The sequence below is a fragment of the Microtus oregoni genome, unplaced genomic scaffold (assembly GCF_018167655.1).
Source record: "Microtus oregoni isolate MIOR12 unplaced genomic scaffold, Mior012 000000F_ref0000247, whole genome shotgun sequence".
Taxonomy (NCBI): Eukaryota; Metazoa; Chordata; class Mammalia; order Rodentia; family Cricetidae; genus Microtus; species Microtus oregoni.
In genome coordinates this window covers 71,977,600-71,999,033 of record NW_024543059.1, presented here as the reverse complement: position 1 = coordinate 71,999,033, position 21,434 = coordinate 71,977,600, and the positions used below count along the sequence as shown (strand labels likewise).

General features: G+C 39.2%; 1 protein-coding gene across 1 annotated transcript; it reads right to left on the bottom strand.

Annotated features, from left to right (window-relative positions):
* Positions 1-332: 332 nt before the first annotated feature.
* Aimp1 (aminoacyl tRNA synthetase complex interacting multifunctional protein 1) lies at positions 333-21,404 on the bottom strand. Its single transcript, XM_041653481.1, has 7 exons — positions 21,268-21,404; positions 15,868-16,001; positions 12,111-12,224; positions 9,925-10,092; positions 7,827-8,038; positions 5,447-5,615; positions 333-565 (listed from the first exon to the last, which is right to left on the bottom strand). Coding segments are annotated over exons 1-7 (966 nt in total). The 5' UTR covers positions 21,270-21,404; the 3' UTR covers positions 333-398.
* Positions 21,405-21,434: the final 30 nt, after the last annotated feature.

Sequence of the window (21,434 nt, the reverse complement as noted above, 5' to 3'; positions counted from 1 at the left end):
CTGCTCCTGTCTGAAACCAGGCTAGCAGTCTTTACTGCTTGCATTCTGATTATGGTCTTCTAAGGTCCCAATAGGAGCACCTTTCTTTTCTTCCTTTTTCATTTTAGGCTTTCTCTAAGTGACATAATCACATCTTTCAAACTCTCGGACAAACCAGTTCCAAAGGCTTCAAACCACATGGTCAGACACAATCATAGCAATGACCCTAGTTCTGGGTACCAAGTTTCTGCTAATCAGTTTTCTGTTGCTATGACAAAATATTGAGAAAACAAACTTAAAGCAAGATTTGAAAATAAAAAAGTCCACAAAAAGAGCAACTCATATTATATGTGTAAGTGACAAATATACTCCTCTTTATTGTTATCAAGGTTTCTCAATGTCTTTCAGTAACAGAGCACTTATTTAATTCCACTATTGGCCATGGTTTGGGCCCTGCAAATGCCCTTTCCCTTCACCTCAAAGGGAGCCCCTTTGTATGTGGCCACACACTCAGCATTGGTGTGCAGGTCAGGCTGGATCTGCTCCCAGATCTTCTTCTTAGGGTTCAGCTCCTTGTCAGGCTCTCCTGTTCAGAGAAAAACCAGCAAGTTATATAAGCAACACCCAGAAAAGTCAGATACCCTGGGGATTCAAGGTTTTAAGACTGTTAGGCAAGTATGTCTCATTTAGGCTAAATCTCCAGTCCCAAATCAAAGAAAAATATAAGCTATTCATTTAGTCATGTAAAGAAGGTCTGGGAAGAAAGGAGCCCATTCAAATGGATTAGACTTTTACAGCTGGCAGGGGCAGTTTTTGAGGAGCAGTAAGAATACGGGGGGAGTACTTTCTAAATGCTAGGAACACAGGTTATTGCCTGAAATACATACAACAATGTTGATTCCAATACACAACACAGGGAGAAACTGAAGGAGAGAGAAGGTGCAGTCACACCAGCAGTAGGCATAGGCAGGCTATGACATCAGAGCCTATTACCCCTGGAACAGCACCCGGCCTCCTGATATGTCATGCTGTGGCTTACAAAGGAAACAAACTGCCCTGGAATAAGTGGACATCACTCCTAATGCCTCCTAATCCCTCTATTTGCAATAAGTGATAATGTGTACATCTTAACCAACAGAGACAGATAAGGAGTGGAGTACCTCTGGTCTAAGTTTAAAGACAAGTAGCAAATCAAATAACTTTTTACCGACAGGGAAGCAGGCTATCTTACTACTGTTAACAGTTTCTACTCCTTCTCTCCCTCCCCACATATTTCATATATATGCAAATAACAAAATGGAGGACATTTTTTGACTATTTAGCAAAGCTTCTGTGCTGGCTGAGATTCGCCCCTCCACCAAGATATTGCCAACATGACAATGTGTTCATCAAGATATTGCCAACATGACAATGTGTTCATCAAGCAGTGACCCAAAGTTACACACCAGTGTTCACTTTAACATGAAACTACAAACACTGATGCATAAGTCACAGCAGGCAATCTAGGAGGTCTAGTTAATGTTGTACTCATGAGCAGATTTTCGGTGTAGGTCAAATATTACATCAGAATAAGTCATTTACTGCTTTCATAGCTAAATCAACACTGACTTCAAAACTTCTAAAGACAGGCTGACTCTCTCTGTGGGGGTTAATGAAGCTAGTGATTTTAAGTTAAAGGCAATGTTCATCAACCACTCCAAAACTAGAGCAATAGTTGACAGAATCCACTGAATATTTTCCAGCTGTGCTCTATAAATGGAATGATGCCTAGACAATAGCATGTTTGTCTAAGGTACTCTGTGAGAATTCAGAGTAGAACAGCTAGCAATGGATAGAAGAGCCGCCAGTAGAGAAAGAGGACTAAGAGTATGGTGTATGGAGCCGAGTGAGTTAAGAAGGAGCCTGCAAAACAACCATGGTGTTCCACGGAGTAATGGGGGAATCTCCTTAACCCTAGCAATACTGGAAGATTAGAAGCAAAGGAAACTAGAGTCAAATGGATTTTAGAGAAGAATAATTGAGCACAGATAACTGATTTTTAAAAATAATTCTGAAAGTTAAATGTATGCTTTGTGAGTATTATTTTTACTGCAAAGGCTCATTACTAATGTTTATAAGCATGACCTTGGAGTAAATTTCCATTTGTTATTAGGCCATGAATAGTGCAGTCTCAGAAAAGTAAAAATCTAAGCCAATCTAAAACCAAAGCAAATCTATCATGACCTTTGTCTCCTGGTTACAAAACTGACTTAAAATTATTTCTACATGAGGCCTCAGGGATCAATTAGTATATCTAAATACTAAAATTTATAGCTGTCCTCAATTAGATTTTAATGAGTGTTGGGTGGAAGGGAAGAGTTTTAGTTGTTACTACACATATTATTTGGCATTCTCTAACTTCTATGGGAGTTTCTAGCTTTGTAATAGGGGATGGGGTGTTTTCTAAGTATGGATATTGACAGTGTGTGCAGAAAATATCCAGAGGCTTTCTCCTCCAGGATGTTAATGGCATGAAGGCTGCTCCCCTAAGACCATTCCTACTGAGATGAGAAGTCATCTCAATAGTCTCCTGTTTTAATAGTATTTTACATTTGGCAGGTATTCTTGTCCTTAGCCTAGGCTGGCCTCAAATTCATGGTCTGCCTTCCAAGACCTGGGATCACATGGCATGCCATATCCCATCCAGCTTAATTCCTAAGTGTTCAAATAATAAATAATCCTGATGGACCTTGAATGTGTTGGAAAAGTTACCAACTTCTGCTTCCAAAGTGGTTACTTATCAGATTTACTGCTAGCAAAGCAGTAATTGGTATGGAAGCATATGTAAGGTGAGTTCTCAGACCAAGTCTGCTCAGCTATTTGATAGAGCTCAGTCTGATTAAGCATATTCTAAGTGATAAAACCATTAAAGTTTAGTTTTCTCTTCATAAATATGAACTTTTCCAGAACATTCCAGTGCCTCATGAACAAAGAGAGAATTGGGCAAAAAATACCAGGCTGAGTAACATGAAGCACGCAGCTAAATCAACACAGAGATCCAGAGAACATGGTGAAAACAAGAAATCCAGCTGGGCTGTTAGCACTCCAAATCCTAGGTCAGTGAGAATCTCAGTAACAGACAGATGACAAAAACAAATTTGAAAGCTGAAATGATGCACCTGGTAACTCCGAGATAAGGATGAAAAAAAGTTACCATGGTAACAAGAGAGCCGTAAGCATTCATAAATTACCCACTACATTTTACTGGTCCCCAGTTTTCAAATTTGTAAAAAGGAGGGTTAAAATAAATTTCTTCTGCTTTTAATTATTTGACTCCATAATGTCAAGAAGTAAAATAAAATAAGCCTTAATAATTTTCTTTCTTTCTTTTCCTCTTCTAGTCCTTAGCCTAGGTTGGCTTCAAATTCACGGTGTGACTTCCAAGTCCTGGGATTACACCACATACCATATCCCATCCAGTTTAATTCTTAAATGTCAAATAATAAGGATACTGTTAATATGGAAAGGTCAATAAGGATTATTTATGTTTTTCTTAATGAATTCTAAATCTTAAAAGAAAAAAATTATTTTTATGTTTTATTCAAATTTAACTCCTAAACATATATAAACTATATATATTATATATACATATATAAATATATAATATGACAGCTTACTCCAAAGTAGGTGATTTTTAGGAGTGCTCCAATATTGTGGAACTGAAGGGGGTGACAATTATGCTCTCAGAATTTAAAACAATGTTTCCTCAATTAAACATCTAGAATGGAATTTTCTCAAAAAAAATTCATAAAGCATAGGTCATCATGGTTTCTCATTTGCTCAAGACAAATCCTTGAGTAAAGGATTTGTAGAGGAAGCTTTCAGTAAACAAGGTCCTGGGTGAATATGTCTGTTCACATGGGCACAGACATGTCAAGGACCCCAATGCCCCAGTAACACGGAGCACCAAAGTCTTCCCCAGAAAAGGCTCAGATGAACTGCAAAACCTTCTTAGGGGTAGGGACAGGGTGGTTTCCCAAGTATGGATATTGATAGCGTGTACAGAAAACAGCCAGGGTAGCTTTCTCCTCTAGACCACCCCTATTGAGATAAGATTTGCTGGCTTGCCTCTTGCTTTTATAAATATTTTCTACACCTGGCAGGTACTCCTTCTTCTGCTTCAAAGATCTATTTCTTAAGCTAGGCATAATGGTTCATGCCTGCAATTCCTCCAACACTTGGGATGAGAAGGCAGGGGGATGGCTTGGCTTATAGACGATAGGCCCTGCTGGTCAGAGGTTGCAGTCTACCATGGCCTGGTAGCTTTTTCTGCGTTTGACAACATAGAGGACTCCTTCCCAGTGGGGGCTTTCTCAACCTAGCCTCATCTGGAGGATGTCTCTAGGCCTGGATGCCTGACTTATCTCAAGGATGACCCTCGACACAGTTCCCTGCAAGCACTCCTCCCTGATGTCCACACGGCATCCTCTAGCTATTTTCATAGGGCCACCTTATGCATATTAGGTGACACCCCAGCCTCTGACTCACCCTCTATATCCCCCCAACTCTGGAATAAAGCTAAAGCTACTCCTGGAAGGCCATTTCTGCCGTGATCACAGGTCCAATAAAGTTCTCTGTCACCAATTCTATATCTTTGAACTTGTGGACGGATGGCCAATGGACTGTGAGGAAAAAAGGGTGCTGTGGATTTATCCTCTGTACACTGTAAAGATTTGCCATTTGAGTTGGTTTAATAAAATGCTGACCAGCCAGAAGCCTAGCAGAAAGTAGTGGTAGGGCAACTAAACTAAGGATGATGGGAAGGAGCAGGGCGGAAAAAGGAATCCTCAGCCAGACACAGAGGAAGCAGGAGATGAACATGCCATGCTAATAAAGGTACCGCCACATGGCAGAGCATAAATAAGGAATATGGATTAACTTTAAGCTATAAGTGCTAGTTAGCAATAAGTTGGAGCTATTGGCTGAACATTTATAATTAATATAAGACTCTATGTGGTAATTTGGGATGTGGCTGCTGGGTATTGGGAATTGCTGGGCCAGAGAGAAACATTCAATTACAAAGGGGACCCCATAAGATACTATCTCAAAATGTACTAAAACAAGACAAGAAATCCTTTCTACTTTTCCAGTATTATTACACTATAGCTTTCTCAGGAACATTTATACTAAAGAAAACAATTTAAATCGAATTTTACTTTCCATCACTAGTCTTTGTGTAGTTTAAGTGATTTTAGAGCACATTAACTTGATTCACATCCATGTCATATTATTATTCTGTAGGTATAGAATCTTTGTAGCATCTCATGTAATGTGTGATTTTATGGCCAGCAAGATGGTTATGTTATGCACACGGTGCTATCATAAGCAAACTTCCTGAAAATTTTTCTGATACACACATATGACAGGTTTTAACCTCTAAGCTTTATAAACTTATTCCCAATCTATTTAAATAATTATTGATACTTACCAGGGAAAGCATCAAAAGTAACTCTGTCTCCAGGAACAGACCCATTGGGAGGTGCCAGAATTTCCACTTTCTCTGGTGAACTAGCACACATTACCATTGCTTGAGACAGTACTCCCCGCATTTTTGCAGGCTTCAGATTACAAAGTAAAACCACCATCCGATTTTGCATCTGTGCAGAACAAAAGAGATGACTAAAGATATGTAGAGATTTAAAATAATCATGTTTAGGATACTTCAGGCACACTGACACTCTACTTATTAAATTTGTTATCTTTGTGGATGTAACTTTGTCTTTGTGTAGTTAAAATATTTTTTAACTATGAAATCATGTATAAAAAAATGAAGACTGATATCTTGCATAAACATGAAAAGAAAATCCCTCAAATTGGCAAGGCATGCATACAAGAGTAGAAATCTTTTTTTTTTCCAAATATATACAGAAATTTTGTTTTTTTCCCAATGTATATAGGTATTTTGCTTGCAAACAGTTCTGTGTCTGGTGTCTGTGGATACCAGAGGAGGGTATCAAATCTCTTGAACTGGAGTTAAAGATGGTCATGAGTCTCCATAGGGGCACTGGGAACCAAACCCGGGGCCTCTGTAAAAACAGCCAATGTTCCTAATCATCTGTCTAGCCCATCTGGCCATTTGTCCAGCCCAGTGGAAATTTTTAAATTAAATATTAACTTAAAGAATAAATAACCGAGTGAACCAGCCTGATGTAGAACTTCAGTTACAACCAATGGGAAATGTATAAAGTTGATCCTCCATTTCCGTGAAAAAACAGGTCAAAAAGCATGGAGTCAGGAGTTGCCACAGGATCAGATTACAAGTATGCATATTATTTAGGTCAGCATTACAACTAAAGTAAATGAACTAACTTATATTAACTTTTTTCTCTACACATTCAGCCATTTCCAATACTAGACAAGGTTTCTCTTCCTCTCCTTTTTTTGGTTCTGGAGACTAAACCTAGATATGTACAGACTTGGCTGGTGCTCCCCATCTCAGCAGCATCCCCAGGCCATTCTTAGAAAGAAACTAACAGCTCAATAACACATCACAGTGCACATCTGGGGCTACTTCCATAATTTGCTATAGCGCTAAAAAGAAATTCTGTCCATCTTCCAGAGTCAAAATGTCTTTAACTTTCTCCCAATTATGCCCATCCTCTACCGGCTTAATTAAAACAAAAGGCACACAAGACTCCTGTGTCAGGAGCTGGTTTTGGAGTTGGACTATGGCTCATTCCCTCTTCAATCCCAAGCCTGTTGATAAGAGATATTTCAGAGTTTCTGTCTCAGGTCAGGAGCCATGAAATGGGACAGAATAAGAATAATTATGTACTTGATAAACTTTCTTTGCTTTTCCTCATATCTGTGTCTTTCTTTATATGTCAGTATATGTCCTTGTTGTTAATGTTTAAATTTCCCATAACAAACAACAACTTTCCCTACAGTAATCTTTAAAGTTTCCAGGATGAAGATGGGGCCCCACGACATAAACTCAATCTGGTTTTTATGACGTCATGAATATTTTTTTAAGCGCTAAAATTAGACCTGTTTTTTGGTACCAACTGCATGAGACAATTTCGAATGGTGCATATTTTTGACAACACTCTGATCGGACCTTCTCAAAACGCTCAGAGACGAGTTATAATTTTCTTAGGTCAAAAGTTAATTTGGGAATTTTACCATCATTTGCTTTCACAGGAGCCCCTAAGAAGAACGTCGCCCCCATGTCAGCTAGAAGCAATTTTAGAGGACAACGTCCCCTCTCCCAACAGAGTTTGCCCTCAGGGTTAGGGACATCTTTTAGTGGTTGGTTTAGGGTTGAGGGGATGGGGAGAATGGTGGAAGGCAAGGGCTGACAGCCACAACTGTCCTCTGACCTCCACACTCATTCTAAGGCACACACAACACTGCCCTCGCATACATTATCACAGAACACACAAGAGGGAAATAAATGATGTGTATTTTCTGTCCTGCTGAATTTATCTTTCAGGCCTCTAAGTCTGAGGTAATTTCATATACCTTTTTTTGAAATTCACCTTAAAAATCCATCTTTTTCATATTTATTTTTATGAGTGTTTTGTTGCATGCATGTATGTTCATGATGAATGTACTTGTTCAGAGTTAATGTCTAGAGAGGGTACAGAAGAGCCTAGAAATGGAGTTAGATTGTGAGCTGCTATGTGGGTCCTGGAAAGCCAACTCTGGTCCTCTCTAAGAGCAGTAAGTGCTCCCAACCAGAGCCATTGCTCTCACTCCCAACTATAATCATCCTGAAATTCACGTATTAATCATTTACAGCAACACATATGAATAAATCACTTAAGATGACGTATGTAAGCAGTAGTCACTTTAGGGGGACAGATCACCTGCTCCAGAGGAACATGATTCACCAGTCCACTGACGACGGTCCTTGGGGCTGCTTCTCCCACATCTACTTCTTCTACATATAGCGAGTCTGCATCTGGATGCTTTTTGGCAGTAACAATACAACCAATGCGAAGATCCAGACGAGAAACGTCTATTGGCTTCGAGTCAGTATTTGCTGCTGCTGACTGCTGTTTCTTCTCCTTTTTCTCTCCTGAGGATTGAGATTGTGTAAGCATCAGACATAAGACAAACAAGTAACACCAGAAGAAGCCTCTGGTACCAGTGCTGATGAGTTCAGGAAAAAAAAAAAAATCACTTCTATCACAAAGTATACTCAAGTTATAAAACCTACATAACCTTAGCTATTTCTCTAAATACAATATTTCTAAAAAAAAAAAAAGATAAATTAGCCTATTATTTGATCCATTTTACCATCATCATCATCACTGTTAATCTCTTACGGTGCCAACCTGTGCATAAAGGGTACTACTGTATAACAACTTTCTCTGTACAGCTGGGTTTATCGGTTGTTTGTGATCCATCTTCCAGTTCGTCTTGCCTGGTGTGCCTCTCCTGTTGGCCATTAACAAGTTGGTGATCTGATCCTAAGTCAGGACTAGGAAATGATCAACTGTTTTAGACGCTAGGTAAGTTTCCTGCTGGCCAGAAAGTTGTCAATTTGGCTGTATGTGCATTTGTCAGGAAATTTGGCCTGCTTGAATTTTGTGTTGGATATGTACAAATCATTTGCATAGCAGACGTCACACAGTTGTTCCCCTCTACTGTTCTTTTGTCCGAATCCATACATTCCCAGGGCACTATAATCCATTCTTTATCCAGATCCCACTTTTGCACTGAAGTCACCCTAACAATTAATATGTCATTCGTATGTGCCCTGCTGACCTCGTTCTGCAGATCTGTGTAGAAACTATTGATGACATACTCTTCTGCTTCTGCTGTTGGCGCGTATACCTGAATGGTAGTCACTGGACGTGTCAGGTCAGCACCCAAGCATGCATTTTTGGGCCAAATTGGATAGCACTAAAGCTACACCTGCTGCGTGCTTTCCCTCTCCACCTGAGTTTATAATATTGCATCCATTTACTACACATTCTTGTGTTCCTGTCCAATGAGTTTCTGCCAATCCAATGACATCCCACCTGAAGCAACTGAGCTCACGCACAAGCAAGTCCGTTCCCTGGACTGTGTTTAGTGTTCTCATGTTCCAGGTCCCTATTGTGGTGACTCTTTTCGTTGTTATATCTCTGTACTTTCATGGGCCCAACACACTTCTAATAAAGTCTGATATTTACACAAGGATCTGAAAAGTATTGGATGCTAAAATGCTTTATGTCAATTCATAAAGCCCTTAGCATTTTGTATTTTCCAAAAAACTGCCAAATGAGTGCATGAATAATGGCAGGCAAATATAAGAATAGACTATAAAAGCAGATTTACAGACAAATCTAATGAATGAATACAAACGTTTACTAGAAAAGTTACTTCAATAGCAGGGTAAGGGTGAAAGAAGGAACCTTAAGAACTTGAACAAATGTGGCATCTTACAAGTCAAGAGTACAGTTGAAGCTTAGATATACTTGGGGACAGGAATTACAGAATTTGCTGGTTAAGTAGATCTGAAGACTGAAGGAAGGGAACCAGTGTGGCTGCCTAGTAGACTGTGAGACTTCTTTGCCGTGCTATTTTATCAGTTCCTTAACATCCACACCTCTCAGATGTTCTGCCTATTAGATGTCACTGTCTACTTCTCCCAAATGGCTATAGCCAACTTTAACATCTAACTTCTTTGGAACAAAGCTCCAAATATACATCCAAGTTTAGTCTTACATCTTATCTTTGATGCTTTTATTTATGCTGATCCCTCTACAAAACATAACTCATTTTACGCTGTCAAAGTTGTCAACATTCACATATTCCTCGGGATTCAATTTCTATATTCTAACAACAGACTGCTTTTAATTTTATCTTAGTTCCTAAAACTTTGGACTTTCTTTTCAATACCTTTATTATCACCATAAATATTAATATTGCCTGATAAAACAATCAAAGGTCAACAAGATTAATAATGAAAAGTACCTTTCTTTTCAGCCTTCTCTTTTACCTTCTTTTCTTCTCCTCCCCCTCCTTTGGTCTGTTCTTTTACACTAGAAGAGGTGGTTGATACCGAGGTAGACTGTACCACAGTTGCAGAAACTGCAGGTTTAGCTTGCTGCTGAGTGTCAGATGGGACTGGAATTTGTTTCACTGACAAGAGAAAATGAACAGGGTCACTCATGCTATGCTCATAAACAAGGTAGAACAATAGGTTTGCAAATCACAAATGCGAACCCTTTTTAAGAGAAAAATCTAATACATATGAACATCAAGTATCCATTATCTGAAGCTACAGAAATGGCATCAAAAATTAAGTATATTTTAACAATTACTAAGGACACCATTTTTTTGTTTCCGTTTACTCATTAGTAACTAAAGAAGAGTGCAGGTAACATTAGTATCTAACATTTATCATGGACATACTATGGGTTAAAAACTATTCAAAGCTCCAGCGATTCTCCTAAACTTCCTAGATTCTACTTTATTCCATATCACTGTACTATATTATGAATGATAAATCTGAGCCATCAAGAAGTTAACAATCTGGCCCACTGACAGGGAACAGAGACACAGCATTGCCTGTCTAAACACTTCTATGTTAAACAACACAACTGTTTATAAAGAGGGTTAGAGAGATTGCTCCACAGGTAAGAGCACTAGTTGCTTTCAGAAGATTGGAGCTCTGTACCTGGCTCCCATGCCAGACAGCTCACTACTGCCCATAACTTTAGCACTATGCATCACACATCTTCTGGCCTCTGCAACACCATGTATCAAGATGGTGGCCCGCTTTAAGGTCTTATATGGCCCAGCATGGTAAACAGTCACTTCTGCTGCTTGTGGATCAAGATGTAGACTCTCAGCTCCTTCTATCTTGTCATGATGATAATGAACTAAACCTCTACACTATAAGCTAGCCAAGTAAGTGTTTTCCTTTATAAGAGTTGCCATGGTAATGGTGTCTCTTTACAGCAACAGAAGCCCTAACAGATCATACATGTCACTAATTTCCCCTTATTTTATTTTGTTAAGGGAAGAATTGACACAGCATTTAAAATATCATGCTGATAGCATATCAAAAAAAAAAAAGCCAGCAATAGAGAAAGGCATCACTGGGCTGATGAGAGGGCTTAGTCATTAACGCGTCTTCCACACAAGTATGAGGACTGGAGTTCAGATTCTCAGAACCCACATAAATGCCAAATGCTGGTGCATGGTGGACAGCCTGAAACTCCAGACTGGGGAGGCAGAGAAAGGAGCTCACTAGAGCAAGCTACTTAGTGAGACTAACCACATCAGCAAGTTCTCAGTTTGATGAGATATCCTGCTCAAAGAATAAATTAGAAAGCCATCAAAGGTAATTCCCAACATAACCTCAGGCCTCCACATGCATGTGAAAACCTGTGCTCCATACACGCAAAAATGTATACATAGAGCACCCACCGTCCGTGCCCCCCAACTCTAACACACACATACATACATACATACATACATACACACACACACATACCACACACACACAAGAAAATGGAATGAGCTTTTCAAATGGGCCAATAAAATTGTAACTTTATATACAATTTTTAATCAAACTGATCATTATTTGATGGTTTGAAAAGTTCTTTAATTTTTTTTAGGCAAGTGACTCTCATCTCTAAGTTTTATTGTCTTAGTTTATAAAATAAAGTTATTTTGAAAACAATTTTTTCTTTTACTTTTTGAGATAGTGTTTAGCTGAAGCCGAGGCTGGGCTGAAAATCATCATGTAGCCCAGGATGGCCTCAAATTTATAGTAATCATCCTTCCCTAGCCTCTTTATTCCTGGGGTTAAAGATGTGAGCACACCTGCTGACAAAAGGATCTGAGTATATAAAAAGTTTGTCACTTGACACAAACGCGCCTGACAAAGTTTAGTAACTGTAAATTAATTACTATGGCTATTTTTCAGTAGGTCTCAAACAGCAGAAACAATGCTGGTCAAGTTCTAGTACACAGCACAAAACTGAGACGCATAAGCTTTGAATACCAGCTTTACCACCTTCTATGACCTCAGAGGAGATCAACTGCCTTTCCGCAGTCTACGTCATTTCTTCCTATAGGGAATGACAGAGGTAGGAAGATGAAATCACACGCTCGTGGTAGACTGAGCACCCTAGCGTTGTCATCCTCACCCCCATTCTGAATCTCCGCCTGAATCAGCTCCTGCTTTAGCTCTTCTATTTCTTTTTTCAGTTTAGCATTTTCAACTCGAAGTTTCTTTTCTTCTCTCAAAGTTGCCTGCAAAACTAGAATCAAGAAAATTCACTTAAAAACTATTTTCAAATGTTTTATTTGAATATTATTTAGAAAGAGGAAATACAATTGTAGCTGTTATAACAATAGGAACTAGTATCTGGCCAGTTGCTTTATGACAGTTCACTATTTTAATATCAACAATATCTCACTAGTCACTGGAACATTGGGTGTAAGACTCCCAACAAAACAAATCTCTGAGGACATAAATGCGGTAGTGATTTGTAGATTAAAAAACAAGGAAATCAATCTATACATTTAGTGTATACTTTCTCCTCCATGCATACATCTGATCCACGGTCAATTTGAGAGAAAATAAATCTGTAAAATAAAGAGTGGAACAGAAAAAGTTACCCGTGTGTGTGTGTGTGTGTGTGTGTATGTGTGTGTGTATGACGTAGAGTCCAGAGGTCCAAAGAAGTATCTTCCTCACTGAGTGTAAACAATGTAAATAGTTATTTTAGCCTGGACCTTAGAGCTATTACACAAACAAACGTAATGTATTTTAAAGCATTTTTATTATATTTGAAATTTAAGACTCAAGTACCACAAAATGTACCTTGCACTGTCTTCATTGAGGGCCTGTGTAAAGACTCATTCATTCATCGTTTTCTTCTTCTAAGCTGGGATCAAACCAAAGGCCCCAAACATGTATTATACAGGCTCCCACCAAGTCACGCCCTAGCCCATATTTATTCTTATAGTAAATCAAATACAAAAACAAAACCTACATTTGGCATGAGATGCTTCGGTGAATACAGACTAAATATACGTCTGGAATTAGTCAACACCATGCTGGAGATAACATGCATGAGTCATTTAGCATATGATTTGTCACTTCTGCTAGTACTTGATGTAATGCTGTAGTATTGTTCATTGAAATATACATTATTACTATTAGAAATTATTTTTTATATATAAGGTTGCTATGACTTACATTTTTAAGTTAGGGGTAATTTAAGCCATGGAGACCTGGCTCGTGACGTTTCAGAAGAATTTTAGTATGTGGCCTAGAAACTGGTCTGATATTCTGGGGGGAAAAAAAGTGGCTGCTTTTGTCCTTGTCCTCAATGTCTGCCTGAGACTGAAGTGAAGAGTTTTGGATTAATCGTATTGTCAAATAAAAATCTCAAAGTAGCCTCACACAGACTGTCTTGCGGTTAGGTTACTAGTGTTCACTCTCATGAAGATTTATAATGAAAAAGAGCATCTGAGCAAGTAAAAATACAAAATACGTACAGACTGAGGAGAAAAAGGGAACCAAGAAAATGGAGTTGTCTTATATTCAAGGAGATAAACATTAAAAAGTCAGAGAAACCCTGTCTCGAAAAACCAAAAAAAAAAAAAAAAAAAAGTCAGGTATTAAATGGAATAAAGGGAGTGGTAACTTCAGGGCAAGACCCCACTTGTGAAAAGGAATTTAAAAAATTTAGAGCAAGGTGTGGTGGTGGACACCTTCAATCCAAGCACTCAGGAGGCTGGAGAATCTCTAACTTCAAGGCCAGCCTGGTCTACAGAGCAAGCTGCAGAATTGCTAAATTTAGGCAATGAAGGAAAGCACGGAAAACAGAAGTTACTGAAAATGTAGTTGAATGAGGGCACCACGTTCCACTCCTAGGAAGCAGCAGGACTTGGCTGTTAAAGCCAAGAGGTTCTGGCTTTAGAGTCAAGGGAAGGAAGGGGTTATGGACTCATCTTCCATGACTAAGAAAAGCTGCTGAGTCCAGGTGTGTGACAGGGGTATCCCTGTGTGGAGGGCCAGAGAGACCATGTATAAAGTTGTGAAGGTGAAACCTGGCTTGCCCTGGAGACCACAAAAGGTTGGATATGCCAGAGCTGTGGGATGCCTGCCCAGGAAAGCAGCTAAGAGGGAGTGGAACTAGCACAAGAGAAGTATGTTACAGTCAACAAAACTGAGAGGAGTTGGAGACCTCAAGAGCATTTTGACATTAGACATGGAGAGGCAGAGTTTGGAGTTTTCCCAGCTGTTTTTAGTCTTACTTTGGTCCAGTACTTTCTCACTATGCTGCTTTATGGAAAGGCAATTTTCTGTGTCATTGTATGTTGGAAGTAGGTGATTTGCATTTTGTTTTTACAAGGGATTACAGTTAAGAGATTGCATGGATCTCAGAAGAGATTTTGGATTGAGGACTTGTAAGCATGTCTGAGATCACTATAGACTATGGGGACTTTTTTTAAAGTTGGGCTGAATGCTTTTCTGCATAGTGCTATGGACACAAGCCTATGGGACCAGGGACTGGAATGCGGTGGTTTAAAAAGGAAAGGTCCCCATAATGTTTGGTTTACAGGGAGTGGCACTATTAGGAGATAAGGCTTTACTGGAGGAAGTATGTCACTGTGGGGGTGGGCTTTGAAGTCTCTTAAGCTCAAGTTAAACCCAGAGAGACAGTCTCTTTCTGCTGTCTTTGTGATCAGGATATAAACTCTCGACTCCTTCTCCAGCACCACATTTGCCTGCATGCTCCTCACCATGATGAAAAGGAAATAAACCTTTGAGCTAACCTAAGCTAGCACCAATTAAATGTTTTCCTTTATAAGAGTTGCCATCATCATGGTATCTTCTCACAGCAATAGAGCACTAAGATGGCCATGAAGAAAATGCTATTTACAATATTTACTATTTCACCTCTTCCGCCTCTTTACCTTACTAATGGAAAGATTATTAAGGACTACCAGGGAAATACCAGGAAACATAAGGAAAAAAGGATTAAACAAGGTTTTACAATCCTTACAATGTTTTTGTAAGACATTTTTTAAAGGAGAAAAAGCATTTATTTAAATTACTGACAGCATAACATTTTGGGATTTCAATTATATTACCAACAATAATGGTTATTGAGAAATACATACTGAAATCAATCAAATCAAATCCTTAAGAAAGAAATTTGGTAGAAGTTTTATATACACTACAGCAATTTCTCAAAAACATCAAAGAACAAAGACTATGAAAAACACATCTTGACCCATAAAATTTCAAAGTAACTATTAATATTTGATTTCATTATATTTCCCCCAATTATAATCATTAACCACTAATAACATAGCAACTAATTTTAAACAACAGACTCTTCTTTTCTGTCCCAAAATACCATATTATTTTCTCTAGTTATTTATTTACTGCCATAGTTAGTTCATTTTTAAAAAAATAAACTACAACTGAGAAAAGTCTTCTCAGACTGGACTGTGGGCACATAGTAGGGCATTTTCTTAACTGATGATTAACACGGGAGAGCCTGACCTGGGGAGGTGGTCCTGGTTGTGTAAGAAAGCAATTTAAGCAAGTCACAGAAAGCAAGTTAGTAAACAGTGTTCCTCCATGGCCTCTTCTTTGGTTCCTGCCTTGACTTCCCTTCATGACAGACTCTAAGCTGCAAGTTGAAATAAATTCTTTCCTCTTCAACACACTTTTGGTGCTTTATTATAATAGAAAGCAAACTAGGTCTTTTAGTATATACCAATTCTAATTTATCATAATCCTAGAACATTTTTAATATTTTATACTCAAAGGAATCTAAAAGCCATAATCAAAATTATCAAGTTGTAATTTCCATAGTAAACATTTAACTGTCATTATTAGAATTTAGATATTTCCTTAGACTATTAATATGGTCTTACCCGCCTTCTCCTTGAGAAGGGCAACCTGCTGCTTGAGATATTCAATGATCTGGTCTGCCTCTGCACCCTTCTGCTCGAGCCTCTTCAGAACAGCATCACTGGTTGCCATCTTTGTCCAGAATCGGCAGAAAATCCTTAATGAAAAATGAAAGTCATAAATATACTGTAGAAGGAAAGAATATACTTATTTTATAGGAATTGCCATATGACTGAGGAAACTCAAAAGATCTGAACTTCCTGAGCAAACTACTGGAGAAAGGAAACTAGGCAGAATCAAACAGAATAGACTGTGGTCTGAACTTGTGAAGGAGCAAGTGGTGCTCTCCCTGGGCAGGTGGTCTGAGTTATGTAAGGAAGCCAGCTCAGTGAAGAGCAGGAGAGCTAGCCTGAAGCACCAACCCTCCACGCATCTGCTTCAGGTTCCTGCCTGGAGTTTCTGCTGACTTCACTGTGACCTGAAAGGGTTAGCAAAAATAACTGTTCCTTGCCCAAGTTGCTTTTGGTCTGTGTTTTGTCACAGCAACAGATATCTAAGTTTTTGTTAGTGTTTTCTAGCAATATGCAGCACTGAGGAAAAAATACAATGCATACAAAAGGTGGTTCCAGTCAACCAACCTTAAGTGAAAAACACACTTAACAGGCCATGTGACCGTGTGACCAACTTCTCCATGTTTCACTTTGTTAGTTTATATCAGGATCCTCTCACCTGCTTTCTTGCTCTCCACGGGGCCTTTTCTTCACCTGTTGCCTGAACACTGTTGTTCAGAGTTTGGAATAGATATTTTCTGGGGATCACAAATCATCACCAGGCAGTTTATGGTTACCCCTATCACCCAGGGTTAATATGAGGGAACAGGATGGACGAAATGGGGGAAGAACAGAGACGAAGAACAAGAAAAGAGATATTTTGATTGAGGGAGTCATTATAGGGCTAGCAAGAAACCTGGCACTAGAGAAGTTCCTAGGAATCCACGAGGATGACCCTAGCTAAGAACTTAATAGCAGACACAGTGCCTGCATTGGCTTTGTCCTGTACTTAGATTGATGGCTACTTTAAATGCCACCACAGAACCTTTATCCAGCAACTGATGGAAACAGAGACAGAGATCCACAGCAAAGCACTGGGCTGAGCTCCCAAAGTCCAGAAGATGAGTGGGAGGAATGAGAATATGAGCAAAGAGGTCAAGACCATGATGGGGCTACTCACTGAAACAGTCTACCTGAGCTAATGGGAGCTCACTAACTCTGGCCTGACAGTGAGGGAACCAGCAAAGGAACAAACTAGGCCCTCTGAATGTGGGTCACAGTTGTATGGCTGGGGCAGACTGTGGAGCCACTGGCAGTGAGACCAGGATTTAACCCTACTGCTTGTACTGGCTTTTTGGAACCCATTCTCTTTGGAGGGATAACTTGCTCAGCCTAGATATAGTGGGGAGGGCCTTGATCCTGCCTTAAAGCAATATGGTAGACTTTTTTGACTCCCCATGGGAAGTCTTACCCTCTCTGAGGAGTGGATGGGGGAGGAAAGTGGAGGTAACAGGAGGAGCAGAGGAAGTGGGAACTGGGATTGGTATGTAAAATGAGAAAAATAAATAAATAATAAAAAGGACTGAAGGCCAAAATCTTTAAGCAAGGAATATGCAAACTTTCACACAGTTATTTACCATTTGCTGGCTGCCAGGTCCCTAAAAGTAATTTGCATCCATGCTCATTGTCTCAACCTTACTTACAATCCCCCCCCCCCACCCCATTTTGTCTCATGCTAGGTTTACAGTAGAGAGAAAATGAGCAGTCACCAAGCTTTCAAACAAAAGAGGAAAACACAGTGGACAGAAGAGCGCAAGATAAATGTAATTACATTTAGGGAGATGTGCCAGTTTAACAACACTGGAAGCTTAAACTCTCTACTGTTCAATGCAGTGCTCATTGTACTATTTTATGTTAATTATTCTATAATGATTTTACCACAAAGTACAAAATATCAAGTCTCCTTTTATTTATAGAGGTAAGATCACCTCTATTTTATTTATTATTATTATTATTATTGTTATTATTATTGCATGGAAACCCAGCTACTTGGAAACTCACCACCTGTAACTCTAGTTCCAGAGCTTCTGAACCCCTTCCTCTGGCCTCTGCAGGCTCCAGGCATGAACATAATGGTGCACATACACACATGTAGGTATATACGCATGCACGCACATGCGCACACAGACACACAATTAAGTCTTTTTTAAAAAGTCTCCTTACTGTGTTTATAGCTTTTAATATGTTAGTATGCACAACGTTCCTCACAGATGATAACAGGAATAACATGTGACACTTGGGGAATAGTTAGTGCTTGCTGGCTAAGTACATGGGTCATTTATGAATACACAGGTTTTTATTTTCATCTGTAAAGTGCAAGAATATATTTGATGTATTGCCTTCTCTGCCCTGTTTGTATCTCCATAAATTTCTATGTGTGCATGTATTGTTCAAAAAGGACATGGGAGAAGGAAGCTTGCTCTCTTTGCCTGATCACTTTCACTCCATTGCTTGGCAAATCCACTCTGTCATGGGCATCAGAGCCTATTTCTCGGGAATTCTGTTGCATATTTAATACCAGATGAGCCATGCACCCTCACGAACTGAACAACGACTAGATTCTTGGACCTTCCACTGGTAGGCAGCCACGGATGGACCACAGTCTGTACGTCATTCTGATAAGTCTCTTATGTATTGATATATTTACTGAAAAACTTTGAATTTAGCCCTAGACTCTTGTTTTAGATTACTACTTTGTTTTCCTGTATTACTGAATACACAGTAACTTCATTTTAACTCTAAATCATAATCACTAAAAGTATACATAAAATAGAAATTATACTTAATAGCTATATACCAACATGACACACAACAGAACTAATATCAACATTAACATTTATGGTGAATTATTTGCAAATAACACAATGAAAACTTTGTCAACAGTTGGCACTCTACTGTGATCTTAAGATGACAATAATTTTAAAATACACTTCAATTAAAAATATGTACACGCGTTTCAAAATTAATAGTAATCATAGAACCAAGCAGTGTGTTTTTTCTCTTCTTCTCTTCAGCCCTAATCTTATCTTCCAAACTTTCCTCCCCCGCCCCATTGCTTAAGTCTAATTGTCAAGTTATTGGACTCTGCCAAGAACATGGTACCACTTTAAAATCCCCACTGTTACTTAACACAATGTATCAAAAGTCAGAATTTAGGTATATATTACAATTAAATAAAATGTGAAAATTCAAACTATAGTGCAGCAACCAGTATTAGTCCTACAGGTAATTTTTTAAACCAAGCTTTGCTAAAGCCCACCGAAGCCCTAAAGCTGTTTTCTATGAAAGTTCCTATTTATTTTTGTCCCCTTACCAGAGAGCCTATTTCCTCTTTACTGATGAGGAAGCCATAGAGATATTTAAATGATGACAATGAGGTGAGAAGGTGGCTATAAGATTGATTACTATGAAAGGATAAGCCAAATATTTTATAATGTTTTGGCTAATTAATCCAAACCCCCCTTTCCCAGTAAAATGTACATTAAAAAGAAACAAAACAAAAAACATGGCCAGGTTTCCTGTGATTTTCTCTTATTGCACAATTGATAATGTTCAGAGGTTTCTTTTTGTAACTACTTTTGTGTTTTGTTTTTTTTTTTTTTTTTTTTTTTTTTTGCTTTTTCGAGACAGGGTTTCTCTTGTGTTTTGTTTTTTAAGAATTGGCTTTTCTGTACTAACAACTCTGGCTGCCCAGGACCTCACTTTGTATACGAGGGTGGCCTCGAACCCACAGAAATCTGCCTGCCTCTCCCTTTTGAGTGCAAGAATCATAGGTATATATTACAACCATACCCAGATTCAACTAGGTTTTAAAATAAATAATCTTCTCAACCACGCTATCTCCACCTCTAATTCAAGAACACTGGTAAGAAAAGATATTACTTTAATGGAAGACACCATCTCCTTTGACATTCAATCTTTCCCCTGTAAGATACCATCTTCATTTTACAGACTTGGATAAATCACCTGGCATGTCTCAAGTCATTCAAGTATCAAAAGGCAAAACCACAATATTACTTATGTTCATCATTCTGAAACTTACACAATTTACTTAAAGTTTTTCCCAAAGTCTACTTAATGAAAATAAACTGCAATACATGGTTTCCTTGTGCATGTTCATTGAGTACCCCAAGAATATGCCTGGACACATCTTAGTACCTGTAGTATCTATTAGGTTTCCTTTGAGGAAAAACAAAAGATTTCCTTTCTCACTTCTGTCCTCAGTCTACCGAGTAACCCTCTTCAAAACAAGTTGGATAACATTACGTGGCTACTGAAATCCTTACAGTGGCGTTCGCTCCCACTCATCCCCATGATCAGCCTGATCACTCGCATACTGTCTCCATCTTTAATTCCTTCTCTCAATTCTGAGCCCCCAGGCTTCCCTGATATTTTGCTAAGTTTTTGTTTCATGGTCTTTGGCATGACTGGGCCTTCTGACTGACAGCACCTGCTGACAAGACAGTTACCTGTGCAGTTAAGTACACTTATGTCACATCCTTCCTAGAAAGCCATCTTTTCCTTGAGAACCTTCTCCTTTGGCCACATTACAGTGCCAAATAATATATACCTTTCTTTACTGTTAATACTCTTAGTGATCGGAATTTATAATCTAAAATATGGTATGGGGGCTGGAAAGAGTGCTCAGCAGTTAAAAGCGCTGACTGCTGTTGCATGGAACCCAGGTTTGGTTCCTAGCACTCACATCGGGGGCTCACAAGCACTGGCTGGTCTCAGGGGATCTGATGCTTTTTAGCCTTCATGGTCACTTGCATACAAGTTTTGCACAGAAACTCAATCGGGCGTGTACGCCTACCCATAAATAAACCAATATTAACATCGTACTTTCAGGGCTGTACTTCAACAATAAAACGTACGCTGAAAAAAAAATTACTGGGAATTTTGTCCTTTTTTTTTTCTACTTTGCTTATGGATCTTTACCTAGTAACTAAAACGGTGGCCCGAGTATAGTGATAGCTGGCGTTTCTAACATCTGCTGATTCAATACCTTTCTCTCTTGAATCCCTCCCCATGTACAAACACTGGAAATCCTTTACACACTCACTTAAAGTAAACAAGCTTTACTTTATGAATCCACCCTCTGCATGCTTTCCCTCGGCCAGGTATTCATTTCCAATACTTAGGTCAATCAAAAAGGGCCAAGCTTTTCCTGTTTCCTCGTGGCACGGGGGTGGGGGTGTGACCACGCTTCCTACAAGGACTTGGATGGCCAGGTTCTCTTTTCCTGGTGAGAAAGGGAAGAAGAACTTTGGATCGCTTCCAATCGACCCTAGACCCTCTCGTGACACTCACATGAAGCGGCGAACAGCAGCTCTCGAGCAGCCTCAGCCAGGTGCAGGAAAGGCCAGCCTCCCGCAGCAGGGAGAAAAGGACCCAAGGGCTGTCCCTGATACATGCCTGAGAATTTCCCAGATTCACCCCATAGCAGCCGTCCGCTCCCTGCACTCGCTCTCTTCTCG

Coding starts and splice junctions, on each gene's coding strand:
- Aimp1 (XM_041653481.1), bottom strand. Junction 10,093..12,110: donor GGCGGAGATTCAGAATGGGG/GTGAGGATGACA, acceptor TTCTCTTGTCAG/TGAAACAAATTCCAGTCCCA. Junction 566..5,446: donor TACTTTTGATGCTTTCCCTG/GTAAGTATCAAT, acceptor TTCTCTGAACAG/GAGAGCCTGACAAGGAGCTG.